Below are 21,303 nucleotides of genomic sequence, written 5' to 3'. Positions count from 1 at the left end.
GTACCACAATGTTCATTGCAGCACTATTTACAATAGCCAGGACATGGAAGCAACCTAAGTGTCCATCGACAGATGAATGGATAAAGAAGATGTGGCACATATATACAATGGAATATTACTCAGCCATAAAAAGAAACGAAATTGAGTTATTTGTAGTGAGGTGGATGGACCTAGAAACTGTCATACAGAGTGAAATAAGTCAGAAAGAAAAAAATAAATACCATATGCTAACACATATATATCTAATCTAAAAAATAAAATGGTACTGATGAACCTAGTTGCCAGGCAGGAATAAAAAGATAGATGTAGAAAATGGACTTGAGGACATGGGGTGGGAGGGTGAAGCTGAGGCAAAGTGAGAGTAGCATCGACATACATGCACTACCGAATGTAAAATAGTTGGCTGGTGGGAAGCAGCAGCATACCACAGGGAGATCGGCTTGGTGCTTTACGATGACCTAGAGGGGTGGGATAAGGAGGATGGGAGGAAGGCTCAAGAGGGAGGGGATATGGGGACATGTGTATGCATATGGCTGATTTGCTTTGTTGTGCAACAGAAACTAACACAGTATTGTGAAGCAATTATACTCCAATAAAAATCTGTTAAAAAAAAAAAAGGACTGGCAGCTTCTGCTTCCTACCTCTTGAACAAACTTGCTTTTGGGAGCCTCTGTTACCCTATAAGAAGTCTAGATCACTTGTTGGAGACACCAAATGAACAGACCACGTGGAGAAGCCATGCAATGAAGAGAGAATCTGAAACTACTTGGAGAGGGACAGAGGACCAGCTTTCCCAACAGTCAGTTGAGCCTCCTGATGACTCTGGCTACAGTCACTGTCTAACTGTAAACTCACTAGAGACCCCAAATGAAGCCAGCAGTAAAACCACCCTGCTGTGCCCAGTCAACCTACAGAATCATGAGAAATAATAAATTAGTGGTTGTTCTAAGCACTAAGTTTTGGAGTGGTTTGTTCCACTAAAATAGATAGCATCACCCTATCTATTTTGATGTCACCCTAGCGTCACTCTCCCCTGTGACTTAGAGGATACCAGAAGGCTTCTCAGTCTCACAATGTCTGTAAAATTATTAGATGCCAAGTTCCCAGGGAAGGGAGTGCTTGAAAGGGGAAGGGAGAGGTGGGGGCTGGGACCATAAAGAGAAAGGCACTGAGAGAGAATTTCAACTGTTTGCCACTTTGGCCAGGGGCCAGTTCTAGCAAGAACAGCTGCATTTGGGCCAAGGGTTCCAACGCTCTGTATTACAGGTATTCACTTTCCTGTAGGTGAGCCTGTGTTTTGAAACAGTGTGCCATGTACTACCAGCTAGAATGAAGCCAAGGTTACATGTTCACCCATCCCATGGTTATTTTAGATCTGTTCTATTAATGATCCCTAACCCTGAACATCAATATATGCAATCAGTCCCAAGGGAGACCAGGCCAGATTCAGAAATCCAGCGGGACCACTGAAAACATGCTTACTTGTATCTTTACTCGTGGAGGGTCAGAAAAATCATTATCATGTCAGTAAGGTAGGGTATTTTAAGCACGTGTCATTTCACATAGTAAGACTTTTTCTCTCCACTGTCAAGAAAAACGAACCATTGAGAAATACTGTTTGTTTCCTATACTCTTAAATCATAGTTTTTTTAAAGAAAAATATAGGAATGAGGGCCTCCCTGGTGGCGCAGTGGTTGAGAGTCCGCCTGCCGATGCAGGGGACACGGGTTCGTGCCCGGGTCTGGGAGGATCCCACATGCCGCGGAGAGGCTGGGCCCATGAGCCATGGCCGCTGGGCCTGCGCGTCCAGAGCCTGTGCTCCGCAGCGGGAGAGGCCACAACAGTGAGAGGCCCGCGTACCGCAAAAAAAAAAAAAAAAAAAAAAAAAAAATATAGGAATGAAAGTTATCTGGGTTTATAATGGTTTAAAAGAGTAATATCTCTTTTATTAATGTGTATAGGGTTTGAGAACTATAATGAAGAATGTGAACTACATGAATATTACTTTATATAGCATTTTTAATCAGTGAAAGATAAGCCTTTTCTTGTTGGTTCTTGATATTTTCCCATCTATACTCAAATTATTGCAGAGATAATAGTCATCATCTTACTTAGTGGTTATAAGAAGTTATAAAGGTTTCACATATAAAATTTTATTCTCTAATAGAAAAAAGAGAAATAGTGGAAAAATTTTAATATTTAAAATAGCTCTAAAATACATTGTCCACTCTAAATGGTTTGATATCTTTGAGTCCCTCCTATCTTTTAGAATTATCAATTCTGTTAAATATCACAGCCAAAGAGTTCCAGGCGAAGTGCAATGCTTTGATTCCATGTTTTAGGAATGATGCGTATAAACCTGGAAATGATTGGTGGGTTGAAAAAGTTCTTCGCATGTCCATTGATATTATTATTTCCTTCAAAAATCTGAAAGCAAAATATGAGAAAATCTTTAAGGATGGCATAATGGGCATAAAATTCTTATACCTGAAAGTAACATAATATTGTATATCAACTGTATTTCTATTTTAAAAACATAATTTTTTATCCTTTTAGTTCAAACTGTGGGCATTAATGAACACATACAACATTATCACAAAGATGATCCTCAATCAATTATGAGCTCACACTCCAGACATACCTCTTTAGTGATATCACCTCATCAGTGATCTGAGTTGAAACAGGGAAAAATAAAGAAATCTGATATGGTGCTGTGGGGCAGCCACAAAAGCATATCTGCCTTTAGCCCCTTTGTAGCTATGTGACTTTGAGCAAATTACTTATAGTCTCTGATTATCCATTTCCTTATTGGCAAAATGGGGATAATAAATTTTACCTCATAGAAGTTGTTGTAAAGATTTTAAAGAGTATGTAAACATATGACAAGTCTTTATTAAGTGCCAGATAATAGGCACCAATAAATGCTTAGCTATTACTAACTTTTAAAATAAAATGCATCATGTATTTTTATTTATCCTTTTTGTCATATGCCCTATATCATCAACTAAATTGTGTTTTAGGTGTGTTTCTGTCATCCCCAGCAAGTTCCCCAAGATTTACACACATCAGAAGCTAAGTCACTATTTGTTTATAAAAATTATTTTTGCCCTACTATGAGGATATCTTGATACAGTGAGAAATAAACCAAACCAAACCTAACAAATAAACAACCCAGGGGTTTAGAGAGAAAGAGATTAAAATCCATTAACTGAGATTAAGTGCTGAGCCCATGATGAGCATAAATGTCCATCCCCTTCTTCTGTGTTGCCCCTCCTACTGGTTTCAGCCCAATTCCCATTCCTGGAATATTAGGTTCATCTCCTTAGCTTTGCCTCTGGTAGTATTTTAAAACCGTATAACTAGGAATTTAGGAGTATAATGGAATAGTTCATCTTGCAGGAAATTAGTCTCCTCATCAGGAAGGATAACAATTGTTTGAATAACAATATGACACAGAAAGGTATATGGCCATGGGTATGTGATCAGCCATGAATAACAAGTACATCCAAGCTAATGCTAATATGGTAGAAGGTTTTCTAGACCCCTGTTACAGACTGTATGTTTGTATCCTTCCAAAATTCATATGTTCAAACCCTAATCCTCAATGGGATGATATGAGGAGGTGGGTCCTTTGGGAGATGATTAGGGCTAGGATGGGGGTAGGGCCCTCATGGCGTCTCTGTGTGTGCACGCACCAAGGAAGGCCATATGAAAGCACAACCAGGAAGACTGCCCTCACCAAAAACCCAACCACGCTGGCACCCTCATCTAGGATTCTAGCCTCCAGAACTGTGACAAATACGTGTTTTTTGTTTGTCACCCAGTCTATGGTAATTTGTAATACAGTCCAAGCAGGCTGAGACAACCCTTTTACCATCTTTCTCAATCAGAGCTAATTAAACTTCACACCACCCCCTGCTGTTTTGTCCTCATTCTTTTATAGGTGGCTCAGTCAAAGCAGAAAGATAGTGTGCATGGTCCCTGTCCCAAGACCAGCCACTTACAGAGCCAGGACTTAGAAGACTCAAAGAGTGACGCATGTCAGTGCATGCTTATTAAATACAAAGAACTATTTGCAAATTTGAGGTTCTGTTCTCATCATAGCAGTTTTCAAATTGTTTTCTTTTTGCCAAGATACCCCTGTACCTTGTCCACCAATGAGGATTTCTCTCTGTAAGGTTTCCATTCAATTCCCTGGTCACTGTACTGGATGGTGTAGCTCTTCACATACATTTCAGAGGACAGAGACTTGCAACCCTGTGTTACAATCGCTGTTATCTTCTTGATTTTGAGCAGATCAATTTGTAACCACTGATTGTTGTTGTTTGCCTATGAAAATGATTAGAACAATGCTTTTTTAGACCACGATACTCAGAAATGCACTGAGCTGGAAGGATTTCTTTTCTGTCTCATCCCTGAGGATTCCCTTTCTCCTAGAATCCTTCCCTGTTCCTTCTTGTTTATTGTCAGCAGGTTTATAAACTTTTGGAATATTTCACACATTGTGCAACAGTTATTTGTTTACCTGTGTTCCTTACTCTTTGAGGGCAGGGACTTAGTTTTGTTTTCAGGTGTTCACCATGATGTATGGCACACAGAAGGTGCTCAACAAATAAATACATTTTATTTGAGAAAAAGTATTAAATTGCTAAATTACTAAATTAATTAATTAATTTAATACTAAAGTATTAAATTGCTAAATTTTAAATATTTTTCTCTTAAGCAAGTTTATTTAAATGCTATGGTGATATTACTGAAGAGTTATCTGAGAAAGAATTAGATAGTATCCTCTCTCAATTTAACTTATTTTAGAAAAACCCCACTTTTCTTTCCATTGCTAATGTCCAATAGGGGAAGTAGTCCAATTTCTTCTTTTCTGATATTTCAAATAAATGTAATATCTGAGAGACCTAATAAAGCTACACCCAGGGCTGGATATGGCATAGTGGTTGTCCTGTCTCTGGCCTAACAAAATGCCTAATTTGATGATAGGCTCTTGGAGAAAGAGGATCAGAAAGACTAATTGAGTTTTAGAGTAATCTGAGATTAATTTTCATCTTTGGGAGGTTTATCATGCCCCATAGTCTCATTCAATTCAAATGAAATAATGAATATTGATATATTTTCTCAACATCACTCATATGTGCATGTCTGTATGTGTATACACATATGTATGTATATGTGTAGTCACATATGTATGTGAATTAAAATGATCGTATTAGATAATTTTGGTTAATTTTGTAACACCCTTTAGTGACATCTGGTGGTGTTTTAGTGTGTCTTCAAATCAAGGTTGTACGAGTGATACAGAATGCATATAGATAGCTAGGGGAGCTTTGTAGGTATAAATTTTTTTTGGAGGCATCAAAGAGGTAGAGACACTTCAGTCCATGTGCGTACCTGCATATGTCTGGCTTAGATCTTCCACCTCTCTGAAGAAACCCTGTACATGACATTTCATACTATTGAAGGTTAAGTGAAACAAACAGTTTTGACCTAAAATTCCAGATTTAAAATGACAGCTTTAAAAATTAAAATTAGACTTTTATCTTTGCAGCCTTTACTATATCACAAAACTAAGAGCAAATTATATAGAGAGAAAAATTGTTTTAAAGGCTGTAAAATGGAGGGTTGGATGACAAGGTTACACCATGAACAGGTCTAAAGGGGCATCTGGGAAAGAACTGGTTGATACCCTCTAACTTTTTATTTTTGGCCGTGCTGCATGGCTTGAAGATCTTAGTTCCCCCACCAGGGATCAAACCCAGGAAACTGGCAGTGGAAGCGGAGTCCTAACCACTGGAATGCCAGGGAAGTCCCTTTATTTTAGTTATATTTATTTTATTGTATTTATATTATAGAAATTAAATCAATATAATGTTACACAACATTATTACTTTTATTACTTTAACTTCTGTGGGTCTCAGTTCCCCCCTTTGCAAAATTGCAAAATGAGGTGCTTGGGTTGCTTCAAATGGTGCAAGGAGCATAGATCTGTCTATCGGGAGAGTGGGATCCCTGATTCCGTCACCAGGCTAACTAAAATTATTTAAGCTCTTTTGCGTTTGGACTTAAAAGGAAAATCTGGACCAGATGCTTTGTAAAACGCTTTGCCTTTCTAACATTCTGTGATTCTGTGTTTCTGTGATGGTCCAGAAATGAGTCTCAAGGCACAGACATAGTTGCCCAAGACTCTCTGTATTGGGCCCAGATAGTCTCTTCTATTTGCTCCCCTTGCATCACACCATTCCCTCCTCCTTTATCTGGTGGCCTGATTTAAGATTAGGACGTGGGATTCTATACAGAGTCCAGGGAATTGGAGTATAGCTTCCTTAAGGGAGGGAGTTAGGAGGACAGAAAATAGGGAACCTGGATTAAGTTGATTGACTGGACTGTTCTGATTTCTGATGCCGTTCAGATTTTTCAGGTCAGTCAAATAATGAAATAAATATGAGTCAATTATTAACAGTTACCCTAGAACTTAGTTACCTTAATTACTCAATGGGCTAATATCAAGGGCAATATAACTCTCTGCGAGATGTTTACAAAACTTAGATCACAGATTTATAAACCTGGTTTTGCAGCATCTTATCAGGCTGCCAATTATCCAAAGGAATATTACAAAGTTCTGAAAAAATGAGAACAAAAAACTTTAAATGACACTCTTAAGAAAATGAAAAATATTGCTAAATTCTGGAGAGAACAAAAAGAAGACAAGATGTTGCAAATCTAAGTCATTTATCCCTAATGGAAGTTGTCTCGATCAGGAGTTGGCAAACTACAGCCCAAGGCCAAACCTGGCCTACTGCCTGTTTTTGTAAATAAGGTTTTATTGGAACACAGACATGTTCATGCATTTACGTATTGTTGACGGCTGCTTCCCTGCAACAATGGCAGAGTTGAGTAGTTATGACAGAGAATGTATGGCTCACAAAGGCTAAAATATTATCTGGCCCTTTGCAGAAAAATTTTGCCCACTCCTAGTCTAAATCAAGACCAAAGAGATGATAACTTCTCTCTGAGCCAAAGTTCAAGCTAAAGCTATCAAGACAACACACATCCTAGTTCTCAGACCTAGGATCATAATCTGCAGAAGCAGGAGATGATACTCTGGCTTCCCAGGGCCCCCATGTTCCCTGTAGTGAGGGCCTATGCTTTCTTCTGAAAGGCTGAGAGAATTCCATTTGCAGGGGACATTTCACCTTGGCTTGCCAGGCATTCACACGGCCCTGGGCATTAAGACGGGCACGGAAGGGTTCCCAGTAATCTCCCCACCAAGAGTTTTTAAGTGAGGAAGCTATGATTTGCTTGTTTTCTATCTTTCCACTTTCCATACCCAGCGGTGTGGAGCATCCTGTCAAGAAAAAAGTAATGTGATTAATTATATACCACTGATATTCCTTGCATGGCATTTTGTACTTCAGAGGAGACAAGAAATAATATTACTGCTAAGTAATGACAAAAACAACCATCACAGCAATGAACATTTATTGTCCAAGTGCTAAACCCTGTTTTCAGGCTTCACATGTCTTACTTAATGCTCTTAAATATCTCCATTTTACAAACGAGAAAACAAAAGCACAGCAAGAAAAAGTAACTTGACTAAAATAACACTGCTAGAAGAATCAGAAACTGGCTTTGAGCCCAGGCAGTCTGACATCAAATACCATGTTCTAAACATCTAAACTCATTTCCCTCCTTCAGTGAGTCATGGAACCTTTGTTCTTTGCTTTGAGGTAGACAATACTCCTAAAGTATCTATGTATATAAAAACATACTCTATTTCTTCTAACAAAAGCTACAAAGAAGAAGTTATAGGGGACCTTGGTAGTCACATTTAATATTTTATTTCCAGCCCTTTGAGGGTGATTCATGTGATACACCCTTTAGAATTTTGCCAAGGCATGAATTTGAATGTCACAGGCAACAAAGCTGATCTGTGAGTGTAAGAAACATATCTAGTGAGTGAGCCCAGCTGACTGCCCATCATCATCATCTTTGTGACACTTTGTTCTTGCTAGCAAATCATGCAGACATTTTCTTGAAGTGATACCTTACTTTCTTCATGAAAAAAAAGTCTTCAAAGAAGAAAGCTTACTGCTAATACTAATTATATAAACATCAAGAAAGTGAAGAGATCTTAAAAAGTAATACTTCTTGTATGGAAAATAGAGGTTTTAAATAGACTAACATTATTGAATGTCACATTTTAGGGTAGCTTGACTCTATGACCTGAACAAACTACCAGTTACATCGTATACCATATGGAAAGAAAAACGATAATGACTTATAGAGCTGTTTCAAGTTTTCCTGCCTGATCAAAATTTGCAATTATTTTTCAATGTGGACCATTTTTAAAGTCTTTATTGAATTTGTTACAATACTGCTTCTGTTTTATGTTTTGGTTTTTTGGCCACGAGGCATGTGGCATCTTAACTTCCCACCAGGGATCGAACATGCACCCCCTGCATTGGAAGGCAAAGTCTTAACCACTGGACTGCCAGAGAAATCCCCCAAATTTGCATTTTATGTGGAAGATGTTATATAGCATTGCTATCTGAACATTGGCAAAATGCCTATTTCCATATCCCTCATGAATATCCAGAGTTTATTGTACTGTTATCTGCTTACAAGTTTCTTATCAGCTGATAAGAAACTTATTCTAAGGTTCAGCTTTCTCCACTGTAAGCCGTGGTTTCTTACTTCTACCCTGAGAGAAGGCACTGTAGCTCCCCAACAGACGTGCCACAGCAAGTTTTAGGTGTGCCTGTATGTGTGTGTGTGTGTATATATATACACACACGTACATACATATATATTGTTTAAATATGTCTTTATTTTGCCTTCCTTGTTGAAGAATATTTTTGCTGGACAGGTGTGCCTGTATATTGATCTCCCTCCCCCCTCAGCCCTTGAGCAGCTAGGTGGTGCCTAGATCAGCCAAGCCCAGGGTGGATTGCTTCATTCTTTTACCGCAGACTGTGAGACAGATATTATATTTTATATTATATGTGCTTTGAAGTGAAAAAATTTGTAAAGCACCACTTTAAGAGTCAGAGAAGAAGAATAGTTGATAAAATCCTTAAGCATCTTGTTGTATATAGTAGAATTTTATTATGGCCATTTATGATTATCTAGATTTATTTATACCACAGGTCACCTTACATCCCCTGAAAAATAGAAGCTTACATAGAAAAGGCTTGATACATAGAGTGTGAAACAGAATACAGAGTTCAAGCAAGGTTTCAGGAAGTTGGGAGGCAGATTTATATTTCAAAAACATTCACTGAACACCTAATATATGCCAGTAATGTTGCTAGATACTTTTATTACATTAAAGTCTGAGTGACCTGGCTGGAAGACTTTGGAAGAGTCAGACCTAGTTTGACTCTCAGTTCTTATTGAAAATGGGCTGATGGAGGTCATTCTTCGCTAGGGCCCTTCCTTAGAGGGTCAAGGCGGTATCCATATGATCCAGGAGTTCTTCAGAGAGCCTGCCCTCTGGCTGGTAGAACCAGTCTCAGTCTAGATCACAATGAGAGTTTACCTGAGTGGAACCTCTGTTTCACAAAGGTTTTTCTAGGAGCCTAAGTGAAGAGAACTAAAAATTCTACCCATTCTCCCATACTCCCCAAATCTTGATTTTCTGAGTGGCAGCTAGAAAACAATGCATCTGTGTTCCTTACCGTTAACCTCGCAACCTTGCAGCTCCAATCGAAGGGCAGGTTTGTTATAGGATTTAGTTGGAGAGATTCTAATATATCTAGCCACAACAGGTGGGTCAAACTGATTCTCTTTTATTGTAGAGGCATCTGAATTGCCATTAAAATACTGGAGGAAGAGAGGAAAATTTAGTTATATAACAATTCTCTATAAAGTGATTTTATAATAAAATTTTCATCCAATTTAATATTGTAATATTAAGTTTTCATGTAGCCTGAATCAAATTAATTTGGTCTTAAAAGATAACTGGGAGTACTTCCACTTCAGGAAGATGGTATAAGTACAACTGAAAACATAAATAGACTCTGAAAGGTGGAGAAAAGGCAGACTGGCTAGGGTTCTCAGGACCCAAGGAACAACACAGTGGTGAGTCCCCTGGATTTTCTTTTTACTGCATATACAGACTTATAAGTAAAGAAGCCAGGAACCAGGAAACACGAATAGGTGCAGACAAAAAAAAAAAAAAAAAAAAAAAGCCAGCAAAAGCCTTCTTTCTCTAGCCTCAGGACCAGAAAAGAGCAGTCTAACAAGACAGAAAACTTTTAGATAACAATTTTTCTACTTCAAGCCAAACATCATAGAATAGAAAACACTGTGGCCCCTTCCCTACCCAGAGCAGCAAAGGCCAACTGGGAAGCCTAGACTTCCATGCTCCTGAGACTGTAAGGAGGCACCCCAACACCCTGACTGGGGTTGTGTCAGAGAAAGCCAAATAGAGACCCAGGATCTTCATCTCTTCCAGCTTCTAATAAGGCTCCCACTCCTGCAGTGTCAGTGGATACCACCCCATGCCCCCCCGCCAGCAGCAAAGAGGAGGGGTCCCAGCTCAGGTGTCAACAGAGGAGGCCAAGTAGGGAATGGAATTTGACCTCTACCTGGCAGTAAAGAGGCTGTGCCCCATCCCATTTCCCTGCCAGAACAGTGTCAGGAAGAGCCAACTAAAACAAAAGAGCGGACATCACAAATATTGAAAACAGAAAAGCAATAGATAACAGCAGTGAAACAAAGGGCCAGTTATTCGAAAAGATCTTTAAAAATTGGCAAATCTCTAGCAAGACTGACAAAGCAAAAAGAGAAGAGATGCAAAATACCAATATCATAAATGAAATAGGCAATATCACTACAGACCCTGCAGACATCAAATGGATAATAAGAGAATACTACAAACAACCCTTACACATAAATTTAACAACTTAGAGGAAATGGACCAATTGACTGAAAAAACACAAACTATCCAAATTCACCCCATATGAAATAGGTAATTTGAAGAGCCTGTTACTATTAAAGAAATTGAATTTGTAATTTTAAAATTCCCAGAAAACAAATCTCCAGGTCCACCTGGTTTTGCTGGTGAATTATACCAAATGTTTAAAGAATTAACACCAATACTAGATTATCTCTTCCAGAAAACAGAATAGAAGAGCACACTACCTAATTTATTTTATGAAGCTAGTATTACTCTGATATTAAAACAAAAAAGACAGTATAAACAAATAAAACTACACACAAATATCCCTCATGAACATAGATGCAAAAATCTTTAAGCTATGGACTTGAACTGCAATTTGTGTACTGTCTCCAATACTGATTGGTAAGAACCATAATTTAAGATTTTCATGGTCTATTCTAAGGTATAGTGCAAATAATTTATTATTAGAAATAGCTAAATGATAATATTGAAGATAGTAACATAGTAAATGATTTACAGAAAAAGTGAAACTGATTCAAGGTTATCAGTGTAATAATGGTGGGCTGACTCCTTGCATTCAAATAGCTTTCTTTGAAGAGGGGGGTGAGGGAGAAGGGGAAGAATTAGGGCTGGTATAATTGGGTCATTGGGAATAAACAGGCTGAGCCCCTGGACAATCCAACAGGGGAAAGTCACTCCTCAGGCATGGCAGCAAAAAAAAAATGTGAGAATCACACTGCCTCAGAGCATTACTGGTATTAACACTACTATCTCCTTCAGTTACACTGAAATAAAGAACAAAATAAAATGTAAGAGTTAGTAAAATCAAAACTCTTGGTGGACAGTTTTTAGCATGAGTTCTTTAAGGCACAAGACCAGATATTCTACCCTACTGCATATCATCTGCCAATCTGAGAAGTCTGGGTATTTAGTTTGATTATAAAGAGATTTTTTTTTCAAGTTTTATGAAGTTTTGAAATTTCAGAAGTCAAGCTTATCCCTTTAATTTGTAATATATAGACACGTCATTTTACCACTTTCCTCCATAAGACACTAAGAAAGCCATTTGTATTTATAACACCCAGAAAGGTATTTTTTAAAAAGATATAGTAACCCTAGGCTCTGGAAGAAACAACAATGCACACAGACCATCACGTTCCTAGTGCTGTTCCCTTTGAAGATCCGCCAGTTTGTCCGGTCAGAGCTGTAAGCCACGAAGAACTCGGTGGTGTAGTAAGGCTTCAGGTAGTGTTTGGCACCTTGGGTCTGGATCCCTGTGAACAGGACTTCCCTTCGCATGTCTACCTGCAATATAGAAAAGCCATTAAGCAGAACCATCCTTGTCAACAAGTCACACACTGCCTTAATTCATTGTACAACTAACCTTCTTTAGAAAAAAGAACCAACACCTAACAAACTAATAAAATGGCTAGGGGCAATCCGTATTTGAGCACAGGGTACCTGAACTTGAATCCAAACTCAACCACTAACTAGTGTATGTGACATTGGGAAGTTAGTTAATCCCTCTGTGCATTAGGTTTTTTTAATCTGTAAAATGGGATATTACTAGAAATAACCTCATAGGGTTCATTTTGAGTATGGAAAGTACTTAGAATGGTGTCTAGCACCTAGTAATTTTCATTTCCCCTAACAACATTGCAAGAACAACAAGAAGAAATTATTAAATCACTGTCATTTTTATTATTACAGGGAATCCCCTGGCAGGCCAATGGTTAAGACTCTGCACTTGCACTACTGAGGGCCTGGGTTCAATCCCTGGTCAGGGAACTAATATCCCACAAGCCGTGCAGCGCTGCCAAAAAACAAAAACAAAAACAAAACCCCGCACATTTTTACTATTACAGTAGCAGTAAATATTATCAGGTTAATATATCAGGTTAATAAGATATACCTGGATCCAAGGTTTAGGGTTAAATTCTGTTGAAAGTTTTTCTGCGATCCAAGCATTATATGATCCACCATTGTTTAGTCTTGCTAATTTGGGTTCCCAATAACCTAAATCCAAAGGAAGAAAAAAATTTATTCTGAATTAAAAAAAAAAAAAACACCATACAGCTAGCAATTTCTCAAGTGAGTTTAGTCCCAGTGGAAAACCAGATTCCTAAAGGAACTTCTGTTGCAATTAGGGGACCAGGTAGTTGACATGGGCCTCAGCTACTAAATCAGTCCCTGATTATGAAATCTTGGTTTCAGGCCTGTGCTTGGACAGCTGTCAACTACCACCCACCCCCTTAACTGCATATAGGTCATATTTATTTTTTCTCAGTTATGTTGATGTGGTTTCTGCCTAGTGTGCCTGCCTAACAGAAAAACATGGGAGGAATTTATGGGAGCCTCATGATCCCTTACAATTGATCTTTTGATGTTGGGAAGAGTTTGAGGCAGAGAGAGGAAACTTAGGAGGAGTTCCTGACGCACAGTGGGTGAACAAAAAGTTTCTTGAACAGATGCATGGTTGGTGCAGCAAAGGGCTCTATTAATGGGGACTGTAATACCTGGCCTATAAGACCCTGTGAATCTGGCTAGAATATTTCACAGGTTAGTTCCACTGACATCTTACATTCTACAAAAAACAGAGTAATGAGTAATTTCTGCTTAGAAAATACATATAACAAAGTAAAATTTCCACGGTTAGAGATTATACCTCTAGTGGGTCAGTAATTAGATATTTTACTGCTGTTTTACTATGTTGTGGTAGAGAAAAGCCTAGAGAGGAGCAATGGCCCATGGATTCAATAGGCAGCGTTGTCATGTACAGTTTTGCAGGCCGTATACAGCACAATTGTGGGAGGTGCCTTTTACAGGCTATGATGCTACTACTTACCCCAAAACTCAGAAGCCTTGATCTGTGAGTCAGCTATGAGACCAGTGCTTAGTCCCATTGGCATTTTACAGTCTACAAAAAAATAAAACAATGAATAATTTTTGCTTAGAAAGTACATATAATAAAGTAAAATCTCTATGGCTATAGATTATACATCTAGTGGGTCAGTAATTAGATGTTTTCACCTACCTGTGTGGCACTGACTTAAATATGTCTGAACATAAAATCGTAAATGTACTAGCAAGAACTGGTTCTTTAATAGAAATTAAAATTAGTGACGCCCTAGTGGAAAACAACTTATCCTGAAGTGCAAATACTTTTTAAATTGATTTCCATCTGTTTGTATCTTAAAATAAGCCATTTTACAATATTAAGTAATATCCCTCATAAGACTATGTTCTCAAAAGTTGACCTGAAAGTTACAATGTTATTTATATACTGATCAAAGAAGGGAATACTAGCCACTGAACTATCTGGATGTTGACACAGTGCTTGGTACTCAACAGATGCTTAATAAATGCTGGCTTGCTGGCTGGCTGGCTGGTTGGATGGACAGACGGATGGACAGATGGGAACTGTGTTTCTCGAATACTGAAATGCCAAGTTCAGTGACTATCTCGGTCACAGTTGAATTCCTGGTTTCTCTCCCCTCCTCTACTCTGGGAGTCTGGAGAATTTCTTACGTTCACTTCCCCATGGATCACAAATCATGAAGGAGGATGCTTTATATTGGTTCCTCAAATGAGAGGAATGCCTTTGGTTTGAACCATTTGGCTTAAAACTGATGTTTGCAGTATAGTCAGACTATAGGTCAGAATAAAAGAAATTACTGCTACAGATTATGCCTCTGTTATGTCAGAGTTCTCAGAGTTGAATATTTCCAATCTAAAAGTTGGTAATACTCTAGGGACAGGCACTCTCCTGCTAAAACAATAATGTGGCTCTTGGATGATACCTCTGTCTGTGATGAGAAATGGTGTTTGCATCCCTGCTCTCTGGTTTTCTCCAACTTCTGTATCTAGGAGCCACCAGCCAGGTCTTGATGCCTTCATTTCAAGAGTTTTAAATGAACCTAAAAGAGGGAGTAAAGGACAACATTGCATACACAAAGATTAACAGGTTAACATTGGTTGACCACTACCAAAGAATCCTAAAATCCCTGAATTGCAAGTGGTTTAGAATATAACTTAAGAGTTACCCATTTCTCTTTAGGCAGGACTACAGGTGTAACAAAGAGATCAAAACAAAACAACAATGACAACACACACACAAACTTACTAAAAATAAATTGCCCTGGGACTTTAAAAAATCTCCAACACCCCTGACTAGAAAGAAACTTTCATTTATCTAAATATAATGTTACAAGTTAACCCATATATAATACAGCTTATCAAAGCAACCTTGAATGATGTCGTTGGGCCTCAAAAATACTGTACATGTTTCCTTTCTCTTTCTTCATTTCTCTAGTTTTTCTTTTTTATCTGAGAAAATTAAAATAAAACATCCTTCCCCCATGTTTCAATTTTTCTATAAAGTTTACATTTTAGAGAGAGATGTACAAAAATTGTTTCAGAAAATCACTGAAAGAATGAGATTTCTGAAACATCTGATTATCCATTCTGGTATTTAACATTACCTACCACCAGTTAATACTTAAATTCTGCTGACTATAATACGTGACCATTTCCTAGATTGTGAGTAAAAAGTAATAGCTGATGGTCATCCTCCTCAAACACTCTAAAAAAGACCTCCAGCCTTCTACTCTCTAATGCAGATATTAGGTATAAAGATTTAGGTGGGTCATTGAACCCCAGCTTCTTGCACGCAGGCTCATGGAAAGGATGACTGATCTGGTAACACTTGGTGAAAAGTTAGGAGTGAGTTTGACCTAATCCTTTCTGCCCCTGATTTTAACAGAGCGTGTCTTTATAGCTTTGTTAATGAGAAACTGGTATGTTTCAAACAAACGGACCCTCTTTACCCCATCCTTAACTAAATCGGGCCTGTTTGTACTTGGGTGCCTACATCTGAGGCTGATTCACACAGCAACCTCCCCACCCAAAGTCCTGTCAAAGGACTGCCCTGACTAGCTTCTCAGATAGCATTTATGGAAGGTAGGCTGCTTGTTAAAAATGCAAAAATATGTTAAAAATCCTGGGCCCCTGCCCAAGTTCTATCAGATCAAAGTCTCTGAGAGCAAAATCTCCCCTTAGCATCTGCGTTTTAACCAGCTTTGTAAATTTGTATCATGCCCACTGCAGTTTGAGGATCAATGCCATCTAGCACTTACACCTCCACTCACACACCTACAATACACACCTACAAACAATTCACTGGCACATAAAAATCCTTTTTGATGATTGTAGTTTGTTTAAACCTTATCATTATTTTGCATATGAAAAGCTTTAAATACCTTTATTATTCTTTAGCTTTTATAATCATTAAAAAATATATTTTTCCCCTCATGAGTCAGTTTAAGATTCAGATTCCTACAGTCACTTGCCCAAAGATATCAGGGTGATAGAGTGAGGAGTAGAATTCAAGAACCCCGAAATCCTGGTAAGTTTCTGATCTCCACCCAACAGAAAGCTTTAGCTGCCTGAACCTCATGGGATTCATTTTGTAATCTGCTTTAGACCTGGCCTGCGTGACACATCATGGCTTGGAAGAATCTGCACTCGACAGAGCATCTCTGTAGAAGAAAGCTGGGCTGCACATTTAGTCTGTGTGGTGCTACAAACCATGCAGACATTTAGCTGACTCTTCTGTATTCTGCATGCAGGTTTAGAATATGGCTTTGCCCAGGATCCATGCCAGAGCCCATGCTTTAACCCCTTTGGAAGGAGATACACAAGGAGGGAATGAGGAAGAGTTACAGATGCTAAGATTGTCTGCTCTCGCCAGACAAAAGAGGTCCCTGCTCTCAGGGACCTCTTTTCATTGCTGAGATCTTTACCAGGCAGAAGAGGCCAGACCCCTAACTGGTGCTGTTGAGTGCCATTTTCCAGCAAGGTCTGGCCATGAAAGTGAACCACATGAATGTCCCGGGAGCCGCCTACATTCAGCAGGTGCAACCTCACCCACTCTTGCTCGTACATTCTCAGGCCAGGCAAGTTGTAGATCATCCCATTAATGGCTGAAAGGACAGAGAGTTGCAATCAATCAAAAATCTGTGTACATCAGGAAAGAGGAAATATGAGGCCTCCCACTCACCACCCATCTTCTTTATTACTCTGCATGCCCAATCCCACCCAGACATAGTAAGGGGCCCCCCTATATGTCATAATATCAGTAAGAGGCTGAAACAGAGCCACCTTTTCCTTCTCACACCAGCCTACTGCAGAAGTGTAGGTGAGTACCCTTTCCAAGCAGTTTATCACTCTTTTCCCCAGATATACACTTTTCCTGTTCTGTGCTTTATCCATTTATTCTTTATATTTATAGGATGAATTTTCCTAGGCTACAAAAAGGGTAAGGACTAATGTGGGAAGATAAATGAACTCTAGTCTTTAGAGGAAAGAGGGTAAGTGAGGGGATATGCAGTGTATCACCCTAAGGCCTCCTAAATTCAGAGATAGTTCCAGGCAAAATTAGGAAGTCGGTCTTTTTTTTAAAAAATAATAAGTTTATTTATTTATTTATTCTTGGCTGCATTGGGTCTTCATTGTTGGGTCTTCATTGCTGCACGCGGGCTTTCTCTATTGTGGCGAGCAGGGGCTACTCTTCGTTGTGGTGCGTGGGCTTCTCATTGCAGTGGCTTCTCTTGTTGCAGAGCTCGGGCTCTAGGCGCGCAGGCTTCAGTAGTTGTGGCGCGCAGGCTCAGTAGTTGTGGCGCATGGGCTTAGTTGCTCCGCGGCATGGGGGATCTTCCTGGACCAGGGCTCGAATCCGTGTCCCCTGCATTGGCAGGTGGATTCTTAACCACTGCACCACCAGGGAAGCCCAGGAAGTTGGTCTTTATCTTTGTTATACCCACCAGCCTTAGACATTCATGTTTATTCTCTCGTTTGTCTGATTGCTCCTCTGACCCCTTCCCAGCTTGGATGTCTAGGGTTCTCAGACTTTATCAACTCTCTCCTTACTGAAATATGTGTGTTTTAAGCATCTGATAAACTTGATCACCTTAACAAATGAATACATTCAAAATTTTAATGATAAAGCTTAATGCTACCACCCACTTAATTGGGACTGAAGTGAGGGAAGTTTTGGTGGTGGTGGTGGCTGTTGTTTATTCTTCTAAAGTTAAAGGGACTACTGTGGATTTTCAGGAACCAGGCAAGTGAATTTTTGGAGGGAGAAGAGTTGAGATCATTTTGGCTCTCTTAAAATTATATCAGATATGAAAGCACCTGTCTACGTACTCATAACACCAGCCTCACCTCCTCATCTTAGTTTCTGTGTAAGAAATAGATCTCCTAAAAGTAAAAGGTATCTCCAGTGGTTATTAGGTCAGCATTGCTAAACCATTACATCAGGATACAAAAGTGAAGACGCTCAACAGAGTAGGCACTCAGTAAACATTAGATAAATTGAGCTGAGTGAATAAAATTCATTCATTTGTTTACTAATCCAACACATATTTACTCAGTGCATACTGCAGAGGCCAGGCATAGGTGGTCTGCTTATCAAATACCCTGATAAGTTCTACAGTGGAAGATTACCAAATTACAGAGATTTAGACGACAGTACATTTAAAACTAAAACTATACTGGATGCATTTTACGCTTTCTTTGAAGAATCAGGAAGCAGGGCCTCGAGGGTACTCAGCAAATAAAGGGCATAGCTAAGAAATGAGCCTGTGTGTTTATGCAGTCTGTACTTCCCACTAGGTTGAGAGATTTTCAGAGGATGTGCTTCCTACCCCTGAGACCAAACACCCTGGGCTGAAAGGCCTAGAGATTATAGGAGAAGAGAAAAAAAAGCTCTGCTTGGAGTCTGTGGGGCAGCTCTCAATTGACTCTATTCCAGACTGCTTAATAGAATTTCTTAACCTTGTGTGATAAGCAGAGTCCAGAGGGTGGGGTTTTGGAGCAGACTGTAAATCATATTGTTTCCTTTCCTCTAGGCCAAAGTGTTTTTACAGGTGAGATCAGATTGTATTCCACACTTACAGAAGTTTAATAAGGAAAATAAGCTAAAAAGGGGTAGCCTGAGTATATAAGTGGGGTGGGAGAGGGAGCATAGACCGACTTAGCCTTGATGGACTGGCTGGGGAGAGGAGGTGGCAGTGAACTGGATATTGCTTATAATGTCTTTTCTTTTCTTTTTTTTTTATTTTTTTTATTCCTGAAGCCATAGCAACTTTCTGCTTTCCTATTACACTGAATGACTGACCCATCACCCAAAGCACAGGACCTTCCTGATCAGAAGTCTCATAGAAATCACCTCCATTTATCAAACTCTGAAAACAGGGTCTTCATTTGTCTTCTGATCCCTAAGTCATTCTATTTGTTGTTCACCAAATCCTAAATTCTGCCTTTCTCTAAAACTGTAGTTCCGTTGCCAATTTACAGACAAAGTTCCTGAATGGACTTCAGAGGTGATATGCTTTCCCCTCTTTTCCCACCCAAATGCTTTCTTGGCACTCTTCTTCCATTAGCTGGCTACACAGTTTCCTGTATCATTTTCTCCACATATGCTTTGGGTGCCACCTGGGAACTGCTGAGAGCTACAAATATTACAGTCATTCTTATTTTGAAAGTACATGTGGGCGATCACTTCTACATAAATAATTGATCTTTTAGAGATCAAGAAACAGTTTTATTAACTGTTTAAGTTACAGAATAACGCTAATTCCTTTCCAATTTTTGTTACCAACTGAAGCACACTGGCTTTTTTGTTGGTTTGCTTGGGTTGATTTTGCAGCAGCCTTGTGCGCTATCTTTTAGATTTCAGATTTTGTATACTCTATTTCACCTGCAGTGTCACCTGCCAGGTTACATCAGCCCTCTTAGACATTTAAGGACCTGGTGTCAGTTAGAGCTCCTGGTTCCACAGAAGCATCTCATGTCTAATTTTGGGAAGACCTATGGGCAGGAATCACTATCACCCAGTGATTAGGTTCAGAGACTAGATCAAAGTCAGAGGAAAATACCATGAAACTCATGGGAGTTTTTTACTTCTGAGGATGTGCGTCTCCAAGACCTCGTGGGCTTCTTTTCATAGTACCAGCTCTTCTTTTCATCAAAGACCATAAAAAGTAGGACAAATTCTCTCATGTCCACAGGCATGTTGGTCTCCTTATGAAGTGTTCCTTTTCGGCAGATCAGAAGGGGTCCTATCAAGCCTGAATGAATATCTTTTTCCTGGAAGACAGTAAGAGCAAATTGCATGTATTATCTCTTTCTCAAGATTTTCTTTGCCCTTCTGACAATCACTGATCATATTGAAAAGGAGATCTTCTCAGAGGCTCTGAATTTGAAGATTATAAATGAATAGCTTAATAAGCCTGGATATTGATCATCTAATTCTGTGATGCTCATAGTCCCTTCCTCTGATTAATCCTTTGTTTCGACATGGTAGTAATGATAATAATGATGATAATAATAGTGATACTATTATAAATACTATTTATTGAGCATCTACTATGTTAAATATTTTGCCTATAGTATCTTATTTAATTCTGACAACAATCCTATATGGTAAAAAATAAATTCATTTATTGAACAATTATTACCAAGTGCCTACTATATATGCTATATACTGTTATCTCATTTTTAACTTTGGAAACTGAGGCTGAGAGAGCTCAAGTAACTTTCCTCGGGCTACACAGTCAGTGACAGGATAGGAATTGAAATCTAAGTCTATGCTCTCTACCATGCTCAAAATGAGGGAGTCTTGATTTTGTAGTTCTTTTATTAAAAAAAAAAAAAGAAAGAAACAAAAGGCAAAAGAAAGCTAATACTTGTTCAAGGAAATTGCAGATAAACATCTTCTTCTGTAAAGGTAGTCACTCTAACTAGGGCCAACCTTTTAAGTATTCCTCTGAATACTTTCCACTGAACAAATGCTTCTCACTGTCATCTGAAGCTCTGCATGGAGAGTCCCTGATTACGGTAGCTGTCGACTGTTGACCATGATCCTTACACATTCCTCATGGAAAGACAGATATTTACTGAGAAATAATTGTGACACTTCCATTTGATGGACGCAGTTTATAAGTTTGGGGAAATGACAAAAACTTTCGATGGCTATGCTTACCGGGTTCACTGCCGAGTAGTAGGCCCAAGTCCGACAGGCAGAGCCAGGATTTTCTGGCCCTGATCGCTCAGTGGCGTGCCATACATATGTATAAGTGCTGTTGGGCTGAACAGCATTGTCTTCCTTAAACCATTCAGGAGAGTCATCTTCATAAGTCTTTCCCTCTGATGATTTTTCATAGGAAAGCCCATGGGCATGAAGAGAATATGGTCTGGATGCTAAGTTTTTAAAACGAACCTAAAAAAAAGAATGATTCACAAATGTATTTAAGTTTAATAAAGCCCCAAAAATGTCAGCATTATGGGTCAAAGTGGATGGCTATTAAATTGAACCTAAGATATATTGA

The 21,303-nt window shown here is 38.9% G+C and overlaps 1 protein-coding gene across 1 annotated transcript in view; it reads right to left on the bottom strand.

The window, feature by feature from the left end:
• Positions 1-2,283: 2,283 nt before the first annotated feature.
• F5 (coagulation factor V) overlaps positions 2,284-21,303 on the bottom strand; it is a gene marked incomplete at both ends in the record, with an annotated part of 91,602 nt that continues 72,582 nt past the window's right edge. Inside the window, 11 exons of the mRNA XM_079697575.1 lie at positions 2,284-2,427; positions 4,147-4,329; positions 7,203-7,354; positions 9,687-9,831; positions 12,062-12,217; positions 12,825-12,928; positions 13,758-13,829; positions 14,713-14,829; positions 16,714-16,893; positions 19,852-20,062; positions 20,958-21,194. Coding sequence (XP_079553701.1) covers positions 2,284-2,427; positions 4,147-4,329; positions 7,203-7,354; positions 9,687-9,831; positions 12,062-12,217; positions 12,825-12,928; positions 13,758-13,829; positions 14,713-14,829; positions 16,714-16,893; positions 19,852-20,062; positions 20,958-21,194 — 1,701 coding nt within the window. The remainder of the gene's footprint in view (positions 2,428-4,146; positions 4,330-7,202; positions 7,355-9,686; positions 9,832-12,061; positions 12,218-12,824; positions 12,929-13,757; positions 13,830-14,712; positions 14,830-16,713; positions 16,894-19,851; positions 20,063-20,957; positions 21,195-21,303) is intronic.

Source organism: Hyperoodon ampullatus (assembly GCF_949752795.1).
Source record: "Hyperoodon ampullatus genome assembly, chromosome: 2".
Taxonomy (NCBI): domain Eukaryota; kingdom Metazoa; phylum Chordata; class Mammalia; order Artiodactyla; family Ziphiidae; genus Hyperoodon; species Hyperoodon ampullatus.
The sequence above is the reverse complement of the archived record's forward strand: the minus strand, read 5'-3'. Positions and strand labels throughout refer to the sequence as shown.